Here is a 24236-nt window from a genome sequence, read left to right as displayed (position 1 = left end):
ATTTCTTGTTGGAAGGACATGAAGACAAAACAATTATTTTTTTTAAATAAAAAGTACTTGTATCATTGACCTGTGGTTTATTTTCTGATTTTTTTTTTTTTGCAGTGATGAGGCTAACCAAACCTACTTTATTTACTAATATTCCAGTGACTTGTGAAGAAAGAGATTTGCCAGGTATATCTTTTCTACTCACTGATTATTATGTATGTATTACCAGTTTAAGCAATGTGAGCATTTGAGACTTAGATGTCAGAGGAGTCTTACAACCTCCCATAGACGGTAATCTGAAACAGCCATTTATTTTGTGTGGGAATGGCTATAGGAAAATACCAAGGGGCATGCTACAATTCTTGACCTACAGCTTTGAAAGCTGGGTGGTGATACTGCAAACACATGACCTCAAAGTCTGAGCAATTAATGCACAAGGTGGAAGGCAGCTGTGAGAGAAATGTGTAACTAGAAAGTTTGGTGTTACTGTCTTCTTTATCTGGAGAAAATGCCCTGGTAATTGGAACCAATACATGCATGCTCCATGGAAAATTGTTTTGGAAGAATTGCTACTTCTGAATTGTGTTATGCTTGGCGTACAGTCGTAAACTGGAAATCCCTTGCTCTTCCCCCAGTAATAGTTGCAATCTAAAAGTCCAGTATAGTAAGAGGCTGAATGACAGGGCTCAGAGGGTTGTGATCAGTGGCACAGAGTCTGGCTGGAGGTCTGTGGCTCGTGGTGTTCCCCAAGGGTCGGTACTAGGTCCAGTCCTGGTCAACATACTCATCAGTGACCGGGATGAAGGGCCTGAGTGTCCCCTGGGCAGGTTTGCTGATGATACAGAGCTGGGAGCAGGGGCTGATACCCCAGCAGGCTGCGCTGCCATTCAGCGAGACCTGGACAGGCTGGAGGGTTGGGTGGGGAGGAACCTGATGAAGTTCAGCAGAGGCAAGTGTAGGGTCCTGCAGCTGGGGAGGGACAACCCCACGCACCAGCACAGGCTGGGGCTGACCTGCTGGAAGGCAGCTCTGCGGAGAAGAACCTGGGAGTGCTGGAGCACAGCAAGGTGCCCATGAGCCAGCAGTGTGCCCTGGTGGCCAAGGCGGCCAGTGGGATCCTGGGGGGATCAGGAGGAGCGTGGCCAGCAGGTCGAGGGAGGTGATCCTCCCCTCTGCTCTGCCCTGGTGAGGCAGCACCTGGAGTGCTGTGTCCAGTGGTGGGCTTCCCAGTCCAAGAGGGACAGGGAACTACTGGAGAGGGTCCAGTGAGGGCTACAGAGATGGTGAGGTGGCTGGAGCATCTCCCTTCTGAGGAAAGGCTGAGGGAGCTGGGCCTGCTTCGCCTGGAGAAGAGAAGACTGGGAGGGGATCTTATCAGTGTCTACAAATATCTTAAGGGTGAGTGTGAGGAGGCTGGGGCCAGGCTTTTTTCAGTGGTGCCCAGTGACAGGACAAGGGGCAACGGGCACAAACTGCAACACAGGAAGTTCCACCTGAATATGAGGCTGAACGTCCTTACCTTGAGGGTGACCGTGCCCTGGAACAGGCTGCCCAGAGAGGCTGTGGAGTCTCCTTCTCTGGAGATTCAAAACCTGCCTGGATGCGACTGTATAACCTGCTGTAGGTGAGCCTGCTTTAGCGGGGGGTTGCACTAGATGATCTCCAGGGGTCCCTTCCAACCCCAGCCAGTCTGTGATTCTCTGAAAGATTTAAGAAGAGAGCATTGTGTGGAAATACAAAGCAAGCAGGGGAAGATAGTAAGTGGAGCTAATTAGTTCTGTTATGTACTGTACTTAGGAAGAATTTATCTTAAAGTTTTAGTTTGAATAATGCCTTTGGGATTGTGCCTTTTGCTATGCATACTGAATGACTTATTGGACGTACGTGCCTGGAAATAACTAATATTTATAGGCAAGCCTATGGATACATATTTCATTCCTAAACAAGTTGGTTGTAAAACACATGTCTAAAATAAATTCCATCTGAATAAGTGATGAAGTGTCATAACTTAAACATAGACAAAGCTTTGGACATAGCAAATATTAGATATTAGATATTTTAGATCTATCTAAATAAATATCTAAATTTAGATATTAGCAATTTGATATTTCTACAGGTAATATATTTTATCAGCTCATGAAAGATGATCCTTCTACTGTAAAGGGAGCAGAAACTTTGATGCTGGGAGAAATGCTGACTTTGCCTCAAAATTTTGGGTAAGAATGAATTACTCTCACTGTAACATGCAAGGTTTAGGATGCATTTAATAGTGATGTGTTCATTACTTTTCTTTGGTTTTTAACATCATTGTTATGCAATGAGATGTTCAATTATTTTTAAAATAATCTGTGTGTTGATTTATGATGTGACATAATATATAAATGTGTGCTACCTGATGTTCCTTGTCTGTAGCCTGACTCTGAATGTAACAAGGATTGGAGGCTGAAAGAAATTTGCAGCTGTAGGTGAATTTCTAATGTAATACACTACTGTAAACCACATCTTAGACTAACAGAGTTTATTACAGTAATTTTAGTTTCTTAGAAGTTTCTTAGAAGGATTACATTTAGAAGTATGGGTGTGAAAATGCCAGCGTACTTTTAGGCTTTGATCTGGCAAACGTGTGTGTGTATATATATTTTTTAATTAGAACTTAAAGGTGTTTCAGTGAAATGTTCTGTGTTTTTTTTAAATAACTGTTACTAAACATATTTTGTTTTATTTTATTTTTGTAACAGAAATATATTTCTGGGAGAGACATTTTCTAGTTACATTAGTGTACATAATGATAGTAATCAAGTTGTCAAGGACATACTGGTGAAGGTATGTGGAAAATAAATCAACTTATTAAAATGTTAATATTTAAAAATTGTTACTCAATTTAAATCTTTTAATCTATTAAAAGATCTATTAAAAATGCTGAGTATGTTTTCTGACAATATCTTGTATGTTTAATGCTAATATATAGACTTCACGAAATATGTGTCACTTTTTCCAATCCAGAAAATATACCTGGAAATTGGAAACAATAAGACATGAAAATAGATATTGGCAGACATATTACAAATTAAAATAAAAAACTAGGATTGTGTAAAAAAAAAAAAATGTTATAAAGCTTCTCTGGAGAGTTGGTGTAGCAAAACTTCCACAGCTAAAGAATAGGAGCTATATTTGCTAAATTGCACTTCTAATGAGGTCATCAAATCAAGTATCTATAAAGCATGCCTGTTGGTTTTTGTTTTTTTTTTTTTACTTTTGGGGTGGGTGTGTTTTTTTATTATTTTTTTTTGTATTTTAAGTATTTTGCTTATATTTCAAATGTGTTCTTTAGTTGGTTTGCATTTTCTGCTGAACAAATAATACATTGAGAACAGAAAATTCAGAAGTTGCTGTGGAACTCAATGTAAAAAGCAAATAGAGTGGTGAGATGGGAACAGGCTGCCCAGAGCAGCTGCGGGTGCCCCATCCCTGGCAGTGTTCGAGGCCAGGCTGGATGGGGCTTGGAGCAACCTGGTCTCATGGAAGGTGTCCCTGTCCATGGCAAGGGGGTTGGAACTATATGATCTTTAAGGTCCTTTCCAACCCAAACCATTCTTTGAGTTTATAAGCTGCATGGTAAAGGATTGAACCATTTATATGTATTTTAGAACTTGTCTTTAGCTTTGACAAGTATCTCATCATCTTAATAAATATTTTATTTATATATATATATATATATAAAATATATGGTACAAAAATGCTCAGTGAAATGTAGTACTTCATAACAAATTATTTTTCTTTAGATTGCTTTAAGCACCTCAGTTCTAAGCAATGCTTTGTGTCTGTTTTTTTGTTGCCAGGCTGATCTTCAGACAAGTTCTCAGCGCTTGAACCTTTCAGCTTCTAGTGCTGCGGTGGCAGAACTTAAACCTGACTGTTGCATTGATGATGTGATCCATCACGAAGTAAAGGAGATAGGGACACACATGTAAGGTTTTACATTTTTCTATGATTAAATGAGCTTAATTAAAACTGCAGCCTGTGCATGCTATTCTGTTCCTGCTTTGGTATAGTCACAAAATGTAAAGAAATTAATATTTTTTTTTTTAAAAAAATTGTTTCTTTCAGCCTGGTTTGTGCAGTAAGTTACACTACGCAGACAGGAGAGAAGATGTACTTCAGGAAGTTCTTCAAATTTCAGGTATTGCATGAGGTATTCTACTTGTAATGAGTGGGTCAATGTGGAAAACCCATTTTAAAACTTGATACTTCAAAAGCACTTTTACATACTAAAAATCTGAGTTTTAAAACTGAACATATAAAACCCTTCATTCAAACTTCACATGAACTGATGGTTTCTAATTACTATGCAGTTAAAGATTTCAGAAAAAATATATACTGCATCTTAGAATTTTTATTCATTGAGAAAGAAAAATCTGCTTTAAACCTTTTTATAGCAGCCAGCGTTATGATTATTTTTAAGCAGAACAAGTATTGTTCATTCTGACTTTGACACATCTTTGAGTTTAGATTATGTATGTAACCTTTTTTAAGTTGGAACTTAATGGTTTGCTTTTTAAAAGAAACTGAGCAAATAAATCTAATGTGTTATATCTGACTAGTATTCACAAAAGTCACTGGGAGAGTTGAAACCTTTTGTTCCACTGCACAAATTTCAAGACTTGAGGTTGGAGTACCTGAGGAAAACAGGAAATTACTGTTAGCTGTGGAGTGATTCTGGCAGGAGTCTATTTTGGCTGTGCATTTAATGGTTGTTTATTTTTTAGAGAAATATGCTGAGACTTGGGTAATAGATCTGTTTCCTGTAGAATGGAGGATCAGGTGGCGTGCTTTACTAAATACGTTTTCAGATGATCTCAACAGTGTTTGGCAATACAGGAGCATTATATAATTGAGACCTGTATCTTTTGTGAGTTGGAGATGATTTCATTTTGCTCTCTTCTAGTACTCTATATAGATACTTCATAAAGTCATTTCAGTCTGTAGAAGGCTAAGTTACCATGCGCTACAAAGAGCGCCTGAGTGCTTTAGTACTTTTAGGCCTTGCAATGGCAGGTATTGATTAGTGAAAGGTGTTTCCAGACAATCCTAAGGAAAATCATTCCATACCGATTTGTGTGTCACACTGTCCTCTGAACTCAAACTCTACGGTGTTTCTTCATCTTCATTGAAGCTGCTTTTCATTTTTGTGTGTTTTGTCTTGCTGTCCTTGTGAAACTTTCCGGTTTTCCATTCTTTGCCCCCCAGGAATTCAGTATTCTGTCCCTCTGTTCCTTCTAGGCTTTCTCTGATAACATACGCATCTGCAGGCCTCCAGTTCTCCTTTTCTCTCCCTTCCCTACCCTTGTTCTTGCCAGAGCCTTGTTCAACGTGTTGATGTCTTCTTTAGATTTGATACAGAAACTTATTTGTGCACATTTTTTCAAGGTTCTACATGCATATTGTAATTTCTCTGTTTTTTAAACTGAATCCAACAGGCATCTTTAATGTCACAATAGCTAAGGCCAGCTGTCTGTCGAATTTGAAGCTCTTCTGTGAAAGAAGGAAGTGTAAAAGCTTCTCAAAAAGTATATATGCACTTTAACACCATTCTATAAACCCCCTCTGATGTACTATGAGAAAAACACTCACTGAGCGATTTTGGTTGTTATTTTTCAAATTTGACATGGAGACAGCAGCTATAAAACTGAGAATAAACAAAAAAATGTTACAGAAAACTGAACAATGTTTACAATGGGAATTGTGGTTGCTAGTGTTGAGGTGCCACCAGCTATTTTATAATAATAATTAAAAAAAAACCCATAACCCCAAAGCATTTTCTCTGACAGATTCTCACTTTTTCAGTTATATCTTCTAGGATCTTCTAAGTTGAACAGGGGTTACAGTTGTTGAACTAAGCTGAACAAAACAAAGTTACAGCTTCCTTTTCAAGCATTGTGTATAGCTCCATACCGATACATAGTGCCTCTTCCAAAGTTTTCTCTGACTAATTAACACCATTATGTTTATATGGAGAAGAAATGATTCTTTCTGGGGTTTGGTGGTTGTTTGGTTTGGGGGGGTGTGGGGAGGTTTGAATCTCACAGTAAATTTTTTTTTTTTTTTGCCACTTGGAATTTACTAGAATTAATGGAAATTCATTTTGTTTATCAGAAAAAGAGAGAAATCAGCATTTAGGGGAATTATTAAGAAGCTCTCTGAAGGAAAATATTTGGTGAAAAAAAACCCTTAACCAGCAAAAGCCTAAATGACTGGTTTTTTCTGACTGGAGACTTAAGATTATGCCTCTTATAATGCAGAAATCTCTGTAAAGAGTACTTTTTAATCTTGAATTCTTCAGGGCTAAAAACTTTATTCACAATGTGGAACTTCAGGGGTCTTTCAGGTTGCAGTATACTTATGTGTAAACAAAAGAGGAGTTTGCTTGTGGAAAGGGAAATCTGTATTCAGCAAGATAATTTAATTCAATTTCCTTATGAGTATAATAGATTACTTCTTTCAGTTACATCATGTATATCCATTTCATATTTGAATGTGTTAAGTGTAGTGGCTTTATGCACCAATTCAAGCACTTAAGAGCCAATACTTTATTATCATCTTTTATGTCATCAAATTGTTTTCTCTTGCTGATTTGATCTCATGCAATTAAAATGATTTACTGGCTTTTTTATATCTTGTAACAGTTGCATTTGCAGGAAGGAAATGAAGCCTAGTAATGGTTTGTTGCTTAAAGTAATCACACAAATAGTTCTTCTCTAAAAATAAATTAAATTGAGCCCTCAGCAACTTCTTCTGCAGAACACTGAAGGACTTGTAAATATTATAGGGTTCTGGCTTGAAGCAAGCGCAGACCACTTCAGGATGTTATGTTAAAGACATAGATCTACTTAGTGTACTACTGGCCCGGTTTCATAAGAGGCCAGTACTTAGGTGGACAAGCATTTGTTTTCAATCTGAGAAAACGGCTTAGAAGTAAAGCAGTCAGGTGTGCAAGTAAGAAGCAACAAGTACGCACTGTGAATTGTGAGGTTTTAGCTGAACTGATTGTATCATGTATTCTATTATGCACCTGTTCTATGTAAGATCAAAAAGAAAGTAACTTTAGTAAAGATCCTAGCACTTGTGAACAGTTTAATGCTGAAATTGTCTGAGAAACCAATTGTCAGTTTGTTTCTTTCCCATTTCTTTCAGGTTCTTAAACCACTAGATGTGAAAACCAAATTCTACAATGCTGAGGTAAGTGAGAACTGTATGTATTTGGCTTTGGTTTGGTGTGCTGGGTTTATTACTTCACATTAGGTGGTTAGATTAAATTCAAAGAGCTTCTTAAATACATACTTCTGCAAAAGATGATCAGTTCTAAAGGGAAGAAATTAGGTGGTTGCTTTGTATCATTTAGTTTAAAAATAGATGCATTTTTGATGAAGGGGGAAAGAGATGGTAGCTAAGGGAGACATGTTCAGGACCTTAATGTAATTGACTAAAAATTTTGCATACTTTCTGCTTTCCCATGAACTCAAATATTTTGTTATTGTGTGTCTGTTGAGGCTGGTAAGAGTACTTGCTGTAAAGGTGATTAATTGTTCATAAAGCAGATAATTCACTAGATTGGGGAAATGTAAATTTCAAAAATTTAAATTTTCATTTCTGTAATGTAGATATGGCCCCTCTTTTCAATAATTTATAGTTTAGGTTTGTGGCAGTTATACACAGTGCTTCAAAACTAAATGACTTTATGCCTTGTATTTGGACATCCTTAGTCATCTGTCTTTGGCTATTTATGGGAAGAATTTTAACTGAAGGTGACACAGATAGTGGAAACACTTACAAATTACATACAGCATCCTTTTAATTTTAGACATTCCCTGTGGATATATATATTATATAGGTAGGGTGCATAAACTTCCACAATAGCTCATTACATAGTAGGGAAATGTGCTTCCATCATGATCACTTACCTGCTTTGTGGTGGTGAGCAAGTAGCTGATTTTGTGGGCATGGTATTCTATACTGTTTGTAGAAAGTTCAGACTGATACTTGCAATGTACTTTGAGAGCTTTCATTGTGAGTATTAAATTTTTTCTATAACCCCTGAAATACGGTCAGCTATAACACTGCTAGTTATTTGATTCCTTCATTAATGTTCTTAAACAGTTTGATTGAAATAGCTTAAAAGATACAGTGAATTTGTAGGTGTTTTATGTTGCAGTGAATAGTAGATGGGAGAAAAAAGACTGAAGTGTCAGTGAATGGAAAGGAAATATATGGAATTTTGGCATTTTGAAAAATAACATGCTTAAGCTGAGTAGAAAATATTTTGCTCTCCTGTTTGTTCTTAACTAATCAGATGTGTGCTATGAATTTGCATGTAGAAAAGCAGAGTCTCCAGATCTATTGTTCCAATTATCTCCATCATAGTCACACCTGGGGTTCATCATGCAAGATCATGGCTATAGAGTTGTAAAAGGTATAGTTCTTTCCCTTCCTGACAGTATCAATAGAGAAAACAGAAGGGAGAATTAACAGATAAGAATTTCTGTTCTACAAGTGAGGGTTCCTGGTGCAAAGATCTGCCTTGTTCAGAGCTGTGCAGGAAACTTGCCGTGAGGATTTTCTTTCTGCTGTGAACAAAGAGCATGTAAATTCACACGTTTAATACGTAGTGTGTAATTTACTTAGAGATTGGATAAATCAAGGCACAGGTCATAAGTGAATTAAATATCATAGTATAGAGGGGAAAAAAAAGCGCCTAACAGCATCTTGGTACATACATTTAGGCCACAGGTTTCAATCTTTAGGTTCACCAGGTGTAAGACAACCAAGTAACCAAGTAAGTTGGAATGTAAGCACATACCAGTGGTCGAGTGCCTTATAGAACTGGTGTTATCCATAAATGGCAGTGTCTGGAAATGTCTCCTGCTGTGATTTAAGAACAAAACCAATCACACAAAACTAGGTAATTCCTCTGGGAACAAAATAAACCTCCACTTTGTGCGTAGATTGTATTATTGTTTTAGATAGAAAATATGTGGTAGGGGAAAGGAGAGTTGAATTAAATGGTGCTGTTTATCTGTATTTCACGTGTGAATTTCTTGTGCTGAAACATTACATAATGAATGGAAATAAAACCTCCTTAACGTAAATTCTGATCAAACTTTGAACATAGGTCAAAATATTCTTTTCTTATGAAATTGTTTTACTGACTGGCCCTGATAAGGGACTCAAACTCCATTCCAGTTCCTCCTCACAATAAAGATCTATGAGAAGCTTTGGTATCTGAGCTGGTATTTGTGGTGGATATTTTTGGGTTTGGGTTTCCCCTCCCACCCCCGAAGGTTTTAAAAGGTTACTTGAAATCTTTTTGTTCTTCCTGTTCAGAAACATGCAACTCTTATTACCACAGTATCCGTATGATGGATAGAAAAAAATTTTTTTTAAGATTTCGGATGATATTAACTAAGCAATTTTTGTTTGCCTAGCAAACTGATACAGTACCATTCATATTTCATTTCTGAAAGTATATAAATTGCTGATGTGTTGTGACCACGGAAGTCAAATAAAATCAAAAAACCCTAGAAATAAGTCCTTGGTTAGATGTTGATGTGATACTTCATTGCTGTCAAAGCATCAAGACCTTTATCCTGAATGTTAAAGACTGTTATCCTTAGGTGCAGAGGGTGGGGGAAAGTTGGTATGTGTCAGTTATTAGTTAACTAAAGGTCTTTAAATGTTGACTAACCAGTTAAACTGTTACCATTAATGTTACAGATGTGATGCTCTCTGTTCATAGTCTGTCACTAAAATTATTTTCTACTAGAAATAATCCATAATGTCATTTTTTCTAAGACAAGGAATGATGCTGAACCTTAATTTTCTTGCTTGTTGCTCATATTGCAGTACCATCTAAATCAAGTTGATTAATGAAATTAGTGCATAAAACACATGCCCTGTCACCCTAACCTGCTGCGATCCTGAGATTGAATTACCTGCCCTGGGCTATAGAAAGTCTCTCACTGACCTTGTGCCTTAGAGAAGGCTCTGTAAAAGGTTCTGTTTCTGCAAACGTACATAGGGAGACAAATATGCAGACACTTAAGGAGACAAATTTTGCTGTTAAAGTTGGGTTTTTGGAATGATGGATATGGAAAAAAGTTTTTCCTGATTATGTTACGCCAAATTTTGTTATAAGCTGCAGTATTGTAGCTTTGCTTGAACACATTACCACATTATTTTTATTTTGAGGTCTCATGTGTGTAGGCTTTTCAAGTTATTGGTAAAATGACAAGGACTGTTTTTCCATTACATATTCAACCCATTGCATGGATTGAAATTCAGGACAAACTTTAAACTTGCTCAAAAACTAACCCACCCACCCCCTTTTTTTTTTTTTTTTTTTTTTTGTTTAATTGGATCAGTTTGTTCTACCACATTTTATCTGTGACTTGTGTGCCTTTAGACTCTACTTTGGATTGGTTCTGAAGCAAAGCTAGTAAACCATGTAACCATACTAGCTATAACTTACTAGAAATGTAGTTGTCATCTTTGTTTGCATCCATTTTTATTTATATTTCTGTCTTACTAATGCTATCTTGTTTAGATGGTGCAAAAAAAATGCAGAATTGCATTTTGTTTGAAAGTTAGCCTCCTTTTTCTTTAACATTTAACCCTAATTTCTCTAATGTGTTCTTTTTTTATTTTCCCATTAGAGTGACCTCAGTTCTGTGGTAATTTTTATTTATTTTTTTATAAATATGTATGCTTTTTTAATTGCCTATCTGTCTCTGTGCTTGTTGTTGACATTCTTTTAAAAACATAATGGAAAAGCAATGTTTATTCTGCATATCATGAACTGATGTTTTCTCATCTTTTTATGTACAGCTAATCATTTAAATGGTTAGCTCTTTCTTTAATACCCATTGTTGAAACTAAAAGTTGATTAGTATAGACTCTTGCTTGTGGGGGTCATCCTAGAAAATACTTCACCAAAATGTGATGAGATTCATTATTTGAAAACAAAAGTTAATCCCTACTAAAAGTTTCCTGCTTTTGACCTATAGAAATGCAGGTTTTACTACAGTACTGCTTGTAAGCTGTGACAGAACTTTTCATGTCTGGTTTGTGGAGACAGTGGGTTTGAGGAGAGAGCAGCAGCTGGATGTTCTTCCTTCCTTTTGCTAGCCGGAACTGCACTTTCAAACTTTTAAATGCATGTAACAGTTGATGAGTTAGTCCAATACTTCTGCAGTCTGATTTCACTTTAAGGTGTGCCTTACATTAAAATAAACTGCATTCTTCTGAAGTACTTAAGGATTTATTTTTTTTTAAACCATGTAATATTAAACCAATTTAGGAATAACACAAAACTGACTTGCTTTTTCATTATGCTGCTTGTTTTTTCTTTTCCCTTTCAAATTGGCTTTTTCTAAACTTCTGCCTATGGTTGCTGCACTGAAAACAACTAAAATTTGGGTGAATGGACACTTTGAGCAATGGATTTATGGGATATAAACAGTATCAATTTAAGCAACAGTCAGGCTGTAGTAGTAATAATTACTGAGAGCCATGTTTTAGTTGGAGTTATTTCCAGCTCCTTTTGCAAGTGTGAGGTCTGCCTGTAACCCATGGAGCTTGCATAGTTTTCATTACTAGTTACATGCTACCATCTGATTTGTATTCAGCATGCTTATAAGCCATAACAAATAGTTCCAGTACCATTCTGTTATCTCTCCTAACACAAAATGCCTTTTGAGATTAAAATACTTTGACTATTTTGTCCCACTTTAATTTTGTAATTTAAAAGCAAGACTCCATTTGTATAATCAAGTCATTTACACTGATTAAAAAGGAATTGTAAGCTTCCTTCCACCTTCCTCATAAAAATACTTTTTATTTATCATAACAAAATACCTAAACTGTTTCATACTGAATTTATAGAATAGACTATTTCAGTTGTATGAGACCTACAATGATCATCTAGTCCAACTGACTGAATCACTAACTTGCTTGTAAATGCAGATTTAGTACCCCCTCACCACCCTTTTTTTTTTTCTTTCCTAATTGGCAATTCCTTGGTTTTGTTTTTCACTTTGCCAGGGGCTTGTATCTCTAGTAGACTGAGCCTTCTGTAATTATTCTGTCCCGAGGTTTTAGAGCTGAAAATTTACTTCACTGGTCTGCAATTCCACAGAAGCAGTGAGGCCAGAACACCTCTAGTTTTAAGTTTTTTCAGCTTTAACTTTCTGTAGCTTTCATTCCTATCCTAGAATTGGTGATTATATACCATCTTAAGGCATTAGCTTCATTTAACAGATATGTCTTAACAATGTTTTGAAGGTAGAGTACCAATTAAATTGTTGGATGCATATAATATTGGAAACCATTGGCATGGTGCAGCTGAGTGAGAGAGGAGGCTGGTTTTTGCTCTTTAGCCAGTACATCAGTGTTTCGTAATAATAAAATCTCAGAGCATGTACCTGAACTATTTCACTTCAGTTAAACACACACACTTATTTTAATTTTTATATACAGCTTGATGCACTAGTAATCTGGCATGGCATGTCGTGCGCTGCAATTCCTTACCTTTTCTTCTTTTTTCTTCTTTTTTATAATTTGGATTAAAACTTGAGTTGCTATTGAGTTAATGGAAGTCTTGAAGTGATGATCTAATGCATTACAAATAAGCAATAGCTAGAACAGTGAAATTATCCCACATCCATTGTTTGGCAAGATACCTGTTGACTAACACTTTTGCTCCTGTTGTTACTGGGATTCAGATTTTTTTCTTGCATTAATTAATTTGATTTGCAGGCATGAACTAAACACATGTGACTTTTAACAATAGGACTGTCTACTTTCTTAATAACACTAATCATGTTCTCATGAAGTTGCAATTTTGGTTTGGGTTTTTTTTTTTCCAGACAGATGAAGTATTTCTGGAAGCTCAGATTCAGAATATCACTACCTCTCCCATGTTCATGGAGAAGGTTTCTTTAGAGCCATCTATGATGTACAATGTTGCAGAGCTGAACACGGTTGACACAGCTGGGGAAAGGTATGTTCAGATTCAGGATACTTGACTTTGAAACTCATAAAATTTCGTGAGATATAAGGATTACAGTTAATGAGTTGGCTGTAATGGAAGGCTTGTACTTCTTTGATTAATAAGATCAAATTCCTATTATGTGTTCAGCTGGAAAAGCTGATACAGTTTTCTTTTTATAGAAACTGTTCTTAAAACTTTGTAATTCTAGCTGGTAGAGAAACCCCCAGCTTAATCCTCAAATAATTTGTAACATGGATGACAGGGTAACATGATAGCATGCTACTTCTTCAGTATCTCCTATATAAAACTTAACTCACATCTGGTTCTGACTTACCTGTCTATACGTATTCAGCCTTACAGGACTCATCTGAATTGTCCTTGCTTCCTTCTAGTAGACTGGTAACTGTCTTCAGTTATTCTAATCAACATCTAGTAAGGCAGCAATCAAGGTGATACAGTGGAATGCCCTTACAGGGTCTTAGAATATAAAAGTGTGTCATGCTGAAATAAATTACATGTTTTGTTAATTACTAAAACGCCAACTGTTTAATAACTGTTTGAGCTTTGCAGTTGCTTGGGTTTTTGGAGCAGGTGATGTTTGGGTGCTTCTGCAGTGGGGGCTGAAGTGAAAGTCCTGTCTTCTCCTTGCATGTCTAAGGGTTCACCCAACGGTGTAGTGCAGCATATGTTCCTACAGAGTGTATACATCTGCTGTAATGGTTCTTGCCTTGAATGGGAATCTTAGGCTTGTGACAGTGAGATTTACTGGGAGGAAACGAAATAGCAGAAGTAAAATGACTAGGAACACTTAAGATGCCAGATAATAAATTAAAGTATGGGAAAGTGGATTACCATTTCAGTTCCTTCTGGCTCAGATGAATCATTTTAGGTTTTCTCCCCTTGGTTCTTGATGCTACATAAATTCCAGAATCGTTTTCTGTTGCGAAACCACAAAAATATTCTACTTGTTTTTCTAAGAATAAAATACATGTGGCGAAGACTGGTGAGGGATGGGGAAAAAAGGTGGGATTCTGAAGTCTTCTTAAAAATAACTGTTAAAATTTAGACCTAATGTGTATTTTTTCTTTTAGTGAGTCTACTTTTGGCTCAAGGACCTATTTACAACCTATGGATACACGCCAATACTTATACTGCCTAAAACCAAAGCAAGAATTTGCAGAGAAAGCTGGAGTAATAAAAGGTGTAACAGTGATTGGTAAACTAGACATTGTTTGGAAGACTAACTTGGGTGAACGAGGAAGGCTGCAAACTAGCCAGCTCCAACGGATGGTAAGTTTAACTTAAGCATCAATTTAACTTAGTATCAATTTTTGAGGCAACTCAGTGACCAGTTCATCATGACTTGAAGGAAAAGCACAAGCTGCTTAACTCTCTGGACCTCATTCTGAATTAACTTTTCAAATACATATAGAAATATTACTAAGTAACTTTGGCCAGTGAAGGGGAGAGGGCGACGGCGATGACACGACACAAGCCTTTATTCTGAGGGACTGTCACTGAACAAAAGCATTCTTGTTCCTTTTGGTCATGTGAATGGCAACATTTTTTGTTTTCTTGAGGATTGTTTTCTGGCACATAAAATGCCGTTCTTTTTTCACGGCACTGAACAACATAACTTAATAGGTTGTGCACTTGAATTGCCAGAATCAAGTAACCTATGTAGCAAAATACGCTGGTTAAAATAAAATTAACTTCTTGGATGGCATTCGGCAACAAACTGGAATGTACTGACAAAAGAACTCATTTCAGTATGCCAGCTGTTGAGACAGAAGTCTGCTCCCTAATTCATACAGAGATTTTAGCTTTGAATAACATGTTATGTACAGGGTAATACTATTTATCTTTTATGTCCACAGTTCTGATGGAATATATTCTATTCCAGTTGATTTAAAAGTTCTTCATGAATTTTAAGTTGTAATTAATGGCTTGCTTAAGTCAGCTGCACAGCCAGTCTAATGCCTAAACTTGGCTTGCATCTTTTGAATTGAGGGTGCTGTAATATGGGAGAGAAGGAAATGAAAAAAAAGCTTTTAACAAGTGAATCTTAACCTGAATTTACAAAGCTTCTTAATTGGGTTTCTGTCTCTCCCCCTGCCCCCATCCCCTAGTAAATTAGAGCAATCCTGTAGGGAAATCACAATGGTGTGGAACTAGGCAAGCAAACTTGGATCCTGGAGATTCACAGCTAAGTCACTAAAACTTTTCTTTGTTTTTAATTGAGGTGTTAAGTATCTGTATAACCCCATCAAATCAGAAATTGCCCTTTTTTCTAACCATAGTTACTCCTGTTACTTTGAAAGTTTTAGCTTGTTTTTTAACTAATAAACTTTCTCATTTTCAACTGACCTTTCCTAAAATATCTCTTTAAAAACAGCTATCTTTTTCTGCCTCCATAAATGATTATTCTGTCACTCTGCATCCCTTGTTGTTGAGCCTTTGAGAATTGCATTTGAAACACGGTGGTGATAAACACACCACACTCCAGAATTTCAGTCATCCATCATTGTTTTGTGCTAGTGATTAACAGAGAAACATGAGTTATTTTGTGATCAAAGACAGATGTCTTTGGAAAAGCAGCAAACAGGTTTGGGGGTTTGTTCCCCTTTGAAATGCAGTGCAACTTGCTCTCATCTTCCCCTCATCTTTTAAGTGCTGTCAGATTATTTCATTTCTAGGCTGCTTTCACCTTCCTCCTAATCCATTTACTAGCCCTATAACCACCCTTTTCCCCACAGGCTCAGAATTTTACCTGTGCTGTGTCCCTCCTCAACCCGCCCCCACGCCCCATTGTTTTGGTTCACATTAGGAATGCACTTTTGAAACAATTATCGTGGATCTCCCCCACTTACCATAATTTTGGGCTTTTTTTGTGGAGTGGTCTTGGAATTCACAACTACATTTTTTCTGGGTGCGGCGAATGAAGAGACGGGACGCAGCTTGATGCAAGCAAATGTCAATTTATTGTACAGAAACACGAGTTTATATATGACGTGCGGAATTAGACTCTATAACTCGAAAGTTATAAAGTAGGTATGTTTATTGCGCGCAGATGCTCGGGGGATCGCTCCTCCACAAGCGTGCATGCCCGAAGTGACGAACCATCCCACATTTATACAATGAAACAAATGAATATTCAATTAACGCCTATACATATTCGTTACCTAAACCCCGCTTCGTATGTTAATTAGCTTACCAGTCCGTTTCCTGGAATGTGGTGGTCTTGCAGGTTTGTAGGTGATTCATGTCCTTGTGGCCATCCGGATCTTCTCCAGCAAGGAGACTTAGCACTCCCTCCCTCTAGATAGCATTGGAATATCTCTCATCCTTTTCTCATTCTTTTTTAAATAGCCCCTTTGTTAGAGAAAGAAGGGCAGGTGTCTCCCCGTCTCCCCTTTGTTAGAGGAAGAGGGGCAGGCGTCTCCTCAAAAACTGTAGTTGTCTCCTCAGAGCTGTGTGCCTATGTGACCAGACATCGCACCCATGACCAGTCACCATACCCACATTCCTGAGCAGACATATACAATCACAATCGATGTCCATTGTCCCCATTTCACACTATTTCTCCATATCATATACACTTTCAGAAGCTGTGCGTTTTAAACAGATTGGTTCTTGACGCTAAGCCTTGCATACTAGGCAATCCCCGATTGGTGGTTAGCTGCCATCAATTAACAGCAAGGTGTTACCTTACCAATTAACAGCAAGGTGTTACCTTTCCTCGGCGCCATCCGTCCCCCACTCCCCTGTGCTCTGTATCATGTTAATTGTTGTCTAGACAAGCTCGAGCACATTCCCCTCAGCTAACTGATTGTCACGCATGGTCCTAGTTTCCAGCCCGCTCCTGCATCTCCCTCTTCCTGTTGCACAAAAAGAACCTTTGAAACCGAACGAGTAAAAACAAGGTATAAGTAATAGAACAAATAAAAAAGTAACTAAGACATATTATCAGTCTCAAAATAACCCACTGTCTGTGTTCCATACAATTTTACAATTTCCCCTTTTTGTTTTTGAACAGCTGGTACCAGGTTTGCCATGTTCTGCAGGGCCCTTGCAAACATGAGGGCAACCCAGGCAATAGCAAACAAACAATACTGCCAACTGAGTGAATGGATGCCAAAAAGGCTGACATTTTTCTCAGATTTTGATAACATGTTGCTGCAATGGGGCGCCTAAAATCCATGCAGCACACACCATCAAAATCCTCACAGCCATGTCCTTGAACCAACAACAAAAAGCAGTGGCAATTTTGACTCGAATTCTTAACTGCCTACCAAACAAGGTGATTTAACTCTTTAATGCTTTCCCTGCTGTTACTCTGGATAAGAGAAGAACGGCTGTGACACGTTCCCATCGTAGCCTCCTACTACATTAGCATCTACAGAAAGACAATTACCGACATTCAAAGTGTAAACAGTATCATCTTCTTTTGGATTAACATTATATGTAGGTGGAAGGGCACACCAAACAAGAACTGGTTCAGTCAAAAAGTTGGAAACATAGCATGCCTTCTCTGAACATACCTCTGGGGTCATTCCCTTCATTCCCTCTCTTTTTTATGCAAAGAGAGACACTTTACCATAACAGAGAAGCCCCTATTTACATCTCTGAGCCCGGACACAAACCGCAGCTGTGTGCTCCATCAGGCTCAGGGCAGGAATCATTCATGCAGTTACACAGCTATATATCCCTACAAGCATGCAGACACCTATTAAACGCTAGATAACCATGTTTATCTTTCCTATTCTCCTTCACAATACCCAGCTGTTCTCTCATCTCTTGTTAGGTCAAATATTCTCCAGTTTCCTCTCCTATCTCTCTCTTCAGACATTCTCTATCCTCTTTTTTGCTTGTTAATTGCGACAAGGCTAAGGGAGTGTGTAGCTGGGTGACGATGACCTGCTTTATGTTACAATCAACTAAACACTGAGTATAGGAAAAAAAAGGCATGGGAGACATAAGGCAAACATCAATAAGGTGGTTAAAGATAATTATAATAAATCCTGTAATACTTTTGAGTCATGGCCCAAAGTTTCCCAGCCGTGAGAAGAGACCAAAGGCATCCCGCCCCTGGCTCTGTTACAGATCTTTAAGGCTTTTAAGTTTTGTATACTTTTGTAAATTAATTCACAGTGGTCACTCAGATTCACATAACACATCCTATCAAAGTCTTCACAGTTGTGTCCCTGTGCTAATAATAAAAATCAATAGCAACTCGGTTCTGTAGCAACATATGATGGACAGAATCAACATCTCTTAATAAGCCAGAAAAAAAAAGAATAGTATTTGTAGTATTACTTTGTTTAGCAAGCTAGCAGCCTAATTTACTACGCAAGTTAAGAGCGTGTACTATTCTTACAGAAGAGATTAGAGAAGCAAAAATGTGTTATGCTGCATTCCAGAACTCGGCCTGAGAATTACAGTCTGCTGTGAGTTCTGCGTTACAATCATTTGACACATGTTGGGGTTGCGATTGTGAAAGTTGCCCGTTTACAATTTTCATTGGCATTATCACAGCTAGTTGTTTTAAAAGCAACCCTTGAGCTTCCTTATGTTCGACTTGTTGTTGCAAAATAATCTGAAGCCAATCAATAAAGTTAGTGACTCTCTAGGACCCTGCAAGACTGTGGCAAGACCCCCGCATCTGGACTGCTTTGCATCCAGACTGCTTTAATAGCCATTTCATTCATTTGCAAACAGTTGTCCCTGGGATACCTTCCCTGAGTCACAGAATCGGCACAGTTATTTTCTCCAGCCAACTGCTCATAGTTAACAGCAATTCCCCGATTAAGGTTTTCAGTCAAGGCCACTACACATAGCTCACAAAAATCAAATAACCACATCATAGACTGTATCAGTTAGTACCATACAAAGCAATGACTTCCAATCATGCAGTATGAGTGTGTAAGGCTCTGCCATCACTTCAAGAAGGGACATAGCAAATGTATTATGAATCCTCCCTTCCCACACTGCTTTGCTTAACCCTTTAACAGCCTCGTATTGCACAGGCTGCCACTCTGCAGGTCGATTTGTCTGACAAAATGCTGAACATGCCATAGAGACTCCCAAAACCCATCACTGAAGTGTTTCCCACTTGCATTCCTGCCACCAATCCCTCAGACTCCCTTTCACCCTCCCCAAAAATACGATCAATGCATCGGGAGAGACGAGGGGGTGGGGGAAAGGTCTAGCTCCTTTTCCAGATCTATAGGACCTGGATCAAAAGGTTTTATCAGTGTCAATGGAATCGTTGTCCGAGTCGTCCTGCTCCCGTGCTTGGTCCTGTGCTGTGAGGGTCGCTGCAGTCAGTGACAGAAGCTTTGGGGGCAGAGGAGGTGTGGACAGAATCGGCATCGTTGACAGTGTGTTGAGAAGAGTCGCGCAGTTGGTGGAATTTACAGCCTCCTCTAGTTCAGTGCTTACACTGTTGGCGGAATTTACAGCTTCCTCTGGTTTAGCACCATTAGTAGAATTAGTCCACACTTGGCAAAGAGTAGTCAGAATTTGCCACCAAGATGCTAAATGCATTCCCGACACGGAGTTCCCCTCCGCAGCAGCAGCATATAACTGGCTGCTGTATGTGCACACTTTCATTCTTTCAAAGTCTCTAAAGTTTCTTGGCTGCTCACCTGTCTTGATGCATACAGGTGTTATCCTTGGGGTTTAGGTTGTCTGCCTGGTCCAGACAGCAAGATGATCGTTCAGCCAAGCCGTCTCCTCCAGAACGCAGCCCTCTTCCACGAGCTGTCTTTTTTATCGACCAGTTCCGTCCTTATTCTTCCAAGGCTTCGGAACACCACCATAGGGGTCACCATTTGAGGAGATAGAGGCATGGACTCCCGGATCTGACTAGAAGACCCTTCAAGAGTCCATATATGTCTCTTTCTGGGGACGAAGCCTGATTCCCCATTCCCCCATTTCCCACAGCTCACCTCTCAGCTCCGGAGGGATTTCAGGCCGGCTCCTGCTTCCTTTCAGCAGATCATTCAAAGTTCTGTGGGATTCGCTGCATGTCGCTCGGATAGGCGATTCGAGAGCCCTTCACGTTAGATCCTTAAACGGATCACATCGGGGTCACCAATTTGCTGCGATGGAGAGACGGGACGCAGCTTGATGCAAGCAAATGTCAATTTATTGTACAGAAGCACGAGTTTATATACTCTTTCAGAAGCTGCGCGTTTTAAACAGATTGGTTCTTGAAGCTAAGCCTTGCATACTAGGCAATCCCCGATTGGTGGTTAGCTGCCATCAATTAACAGCAAGGTGTTACCTTACCAATTAACAGCAAGGTGTTACCTTTCCTCGGCACCATCCGTCCCCCACTCCCCTGTGCTCTGTATCATGTTAATTGTTGTCTAGACAAGCTCGAGCACATTCCCCTCAGCTAACTGATTGCCTCGCATGGTCCTAGTTTCCAGATTGCTCCTGCATCTGGGTAACATTAAACCAGACAGATGCATGTCCACAGTATGCCAAGGGTGCTCCACCTGCTCATGGGCATGCAATCCAGGACTAGACTAGAACCAGTCCATTTAAAGAACGCTGCTCTTGAGTAGCACAAGCAAGTTGATTCCATACTCTGAGCAATTGTCTCATTTTTGGATGAAAACTATGCTCCTTCTTTTGGTGTTACTGTAAGGCCTTTACCTCTAGCCATCAGTTCTTGTAGGTGTATCATTAAGGCCAACAGGTATGGACTGGTTTGGGCCTTCTCATCTGCTCTGATCCTGTCTTGATTTGATCAATTGTGGCCAAGTTTATTCTATAAAACACTGCTTTTCTTGTTTGGGGTTGTGGTTTTTTTTTTTTTTTCCTTAATGTATCTCTATTAAAAAGAAGAGTCTAATGTTATGGCAGACTACCTGTTGTTCAGGGAACTAGTTATAATTTATCCAGTAGGTTCCTTCCTGTTACCTAATCCAGATGAAAACGTGTGCCTTTTTCCAGTGCGGGATAATTACTACTTTTTCTTGAAGGGTTCCAAACTGATGTTGCTTGACTGCTCAGAAGTCGCCATCAGTTTGATATTTTTGCTCACTCTGATGTCCTATTTAATTTGCTTTCTACAGTGTCATCTTTCTTTAGTCTGTAACGAACTGTGTATGACTAAAACCTCTTCCCAGCCTGTTGGTCACTGGCTTTCTGGACCTCTTTGGGAATATATTTTTAATGAAGCTGTAAATGTAACTACAGCATCCTTTTATCAGCAGTATTGGAATGTGTGTCACAAGTAAGCCTTGTCAGGCCAGGCGATCTTTTCACTTCTTTTTTTTCCCTTATGATTTGTCATTTGTGGGGGATTTAAAATCTAAAGCTTTTTATCTGCAGGTTACCATCTTGTATCAACCCTGGTTAGTAGTAACCAGGGTATTTGTCATAGGTTTGTCATATTAATAGACCATATGAAATGTGTTTGGCTCTTGACAGAATTGGATAGCTGGCAAGTGTTCAAACCATGTGTCTTTCTAATTTGTGGCAATTAATTTTTTTGGCAGAGGCTTGGAGGATTGAAATGGCAAAGAGAATGAGCAATCTCTTTAATTCATAGGATGTGGAATAGTGTTGGGTTTATCCAGGACAATTATGAACTTTTTTTCATGAAAAAAATTTAAACCCCCCCACCAACTTATGTTGTCCATAGTGTATCTGTTACCTGCCTAACAGATCTTGGAATTAAAGTTCATCTTCTCAGGAATTCTGTGGGGATATTCAAGCTTTAAGGATGTGAACTATCTGAAAAACCTAATAATAAAGATCATCCATGTCTAATGAATTGTTAAACCTGTCAAGAAGGTGGTCATTGGTAGTGGGTGGAGAGGTGCTGTGATTTGGATACAAATCAAAAGCATGAAAAGTCAAACTTCTTTCTTCAAAGTCGTCTTACTCTAAGCTTGTTGCAGAAAATGAAGATGTAAGTAGTGAAAACTTTACTGTCCAGCATCTGAGAATACACATTCTTGTACCTTCTCAGGCTCCTGGTTATGGCGATGTAAGGCTTTCTTTGGAGACAATACCAGACACTGTAAATTTGGAAGAACCTTTCAACATTACATGTAAAATAACAAACTGCAGGTAATGATGTCATGTTATTCTTGTGGGTTTTCCTGAATAGGTAAGTTGTGGCTGTCTTTGTTTCGCTTTTCAATACTTTCTCCAGAAACAACTCAAGGCTGGTCTTTATTATGAGTTGTAGCAACATGAAACTACTTGAAACGCATCTTTTGGATTACAGTGATTTTGAAAAACCCAAAGAAAACAGATCATGATGGAAGGTTGTGGTTGGTTTTTTTTTAATACTATTTGAACTAGGAGATTGCCGTAAGTCTGTAGTAGAATTCCGTGGAACTGGCAGCAGTATCATTTAAGATTGCACCCCATACTTAAATCGCAAATCATCTTAGTTCTTCTTAGTTAATCTAATAGCAAAATGAGTGCCTATATAGGATTTTTTAACTACAAGTGACTTTATCAGAATAAATTATATTTGTATCCAGTCTGATTTTACTGCTGGTTCTGCACCACTGCTAGAATGCCTGCTAAACATTGTCTCCATAGTCTTTTGTATGTGTTTTATCAATGTTTTGACTTGATTTGTGTTTACACTAGGATCTACAGTAGCCCTTTATAAAAGGGTTGCAAGAGTGACATTTAAATAAAGTAATTCTAAATAGAAGTTAAAGCTAGCCAGGGACTAAAGCATGCATCTGGTCTGCAGATACTTCTCATTAGAATCTTGTACTCCATCCAAAACGTGAGTGATATTTAAGCTATGCAGTACTGCTAAGCCCATGATAGGATGCTTGTGTTGGACAAAGCTATATGCAACTGCATTGCTGCACATCATAGTAAATTTTGCTTGCTGCCTTGTAATTTATAAAAGGTTGATCAGTAATAACCTGAATAATACGGTAATCAAGCTTTTATATGTCTGCAGTCTTTGAATGCTTAAAAAAAAGTCCACAGGTTTATTCTTGTTTTTCAATTTCCTCTAGCAGTGAAAGAACTATGGATCTGGTTTTAGAAATGTGCAATACTAATTCCATCCACTGGTGTGGAGTTTCAGGAAGGCAACTTGGAAAGCTGCACCCAAGTTCATCCCTCCATCTTGCACTTACATTGTTGTCTTTAGTGCAGGGACTGCAAGTAAGTCTTTATAGCATAATTCTGTTATAAAATAGCTGGTTTATAAACTTAGTAATTATTTCTATTAACATCTCCTAAATATTTTCCCTTTCTAGAGTGTCTCTGGCTTAAGACTTACAGACACATTTTTGAAGAGAACATATGAGTATGATGATATTGCACAAGTCTGTGTAGTTTCTTCAGAAGTCAAACAAAGCTGAAGAAAGAATTCTGTGTTTCTGCTGGGCCTTTTTTTTTTTTTTACCAACTCTTTAATATGATTCAGCTGCAAAAACATCTAAACATGTGCAAGCAAAGCCAAATCTCTGTATGCCTATAAATGTAATTATGGTTCTTTTAATTTCTCTGAGTGTTCTTTTGAATGTTTTAAAAATGCATATGCCAGTTTCAGAAGATTTTTATCTACTGAAAAGAAAGCCTCTGAAAAAACTGTAGCCCTAGCAAATTTTATTTCATTGACATCGCCTCAAGATGGGGGGTGAGATTGATAAATAATAGTACTTTGTACTTATTTTTGTTACTTTATTTTTTTACATATTAAACCAGTTTTTAAATTGTGGCTCTAACACAACTGCTTCAGTTTGAAGCAACTGGCCCTTTACAGAGAAGTTCCTGGAATCCAAAACTCTAAAGGAAATAGTTCAGGGTACCTGGCACGGCAGCGTATTTGCATGGTATGGGCACAGCCATAAGAACTATCATGTGGTAACAGCAAGGGATGAGAGAGTGCAGCTGGCACTGAGGCACCAGCAGCTAGAGAGTAGAGCAGCAGCCAAAGAACACACCGGTGGCGGTTCCATCTCTGGAAAGTGGTAATACAGCAAACCTGTCCCAGTTAGCTGCAGTCTTGTGCAGAGCTCCGTGTCCCTGCAATCCAGGGCATGCTGTGAGCAGGCATGTTACTTCCCAATTAGTAGAGTACTGAAAACTAAAGTAGCAGAAATCAGGTGGGTTTTTTTTATTGGTAGGCCGAGGTGGTCTAAGTTATTCTTCTTGTCCCATAGGCATTTAAGTAGATTTTTAGGAAAATGAGGATAAAACCCTG

General features: G+C 38.3%; 1 protein-coding gene across 4 annotated transcripts in view; it reads left to right on the top strand.

The window, feature by feature from the left end:
• TRAPPC13 (trafficking protein particle complex subunit 13) overlaps positions 1-23750 on the top strand; it is a 30240-nt gene extending 6490 nt beyond the window's left edge. The window contains exons 2-13 of one of the 4 annotated variants that reach the window (XM_040579321.1): positions 106-174; positions 2105-2204; positions 2727-2811; positions 3828-3955; positions 4096-4168; positions 7180-7224; positions 10695-10712; positions 12906-13039; positions 14122-14320; positions 22020-22120; positions 23044-23191; positions 23287-23750. In XM_040579321.1, coding sequence (XP_040435255.1) covers positions 106-174; positions 2105-2204; positions 2727-2811; positions 3828-3955; positions 4096-4168; positions 7180-7224; positions 10695-10712; positions 12906-13039; positions 14122-14320; positions 22020-22120; positions 23044-23191; positions 23287-23391 — 1205 coding nt within the window. In that variant the 3' untranslated portion in view covers positions 23392-23750. Of the gene's footprint in view, positions 1-105; positions 175-2104; positions 2205-2726; positions 2812-3827; positions 3956-4095; positions 4169-7179; positions 7225-10694; positions 10713-12905; positions 13040-14121; positions 14321-22019; positions 22121-23040; positions 23192-23286 lie in introns of all 4 variants that reach the window. The other 3 variants (XM_040579319.1, XM_040579323.1, XM_040579322.1) reach the window with 3 other exon arrangements.
• Positions 23751-24236: the final 486 nt, after the last annotated feature.

This window comes from Falco naumanni, chromosome Z (assembly GCF_017639655.2).
Source record: "Falco naumanni isolate bFalNau1 chromosome Z, bFalNau1.pat, whole genome shotgun sequence".
NCBI lineage: Eukaryota > Metazoa > Chordata > Aves > Falconiformes > Falconidae > Falco > Falco naumanni.
Note: the sequence above shows the minus strand (reverse complement) of the source record. Positions and strands in the feature narration are given on the sequence as shown.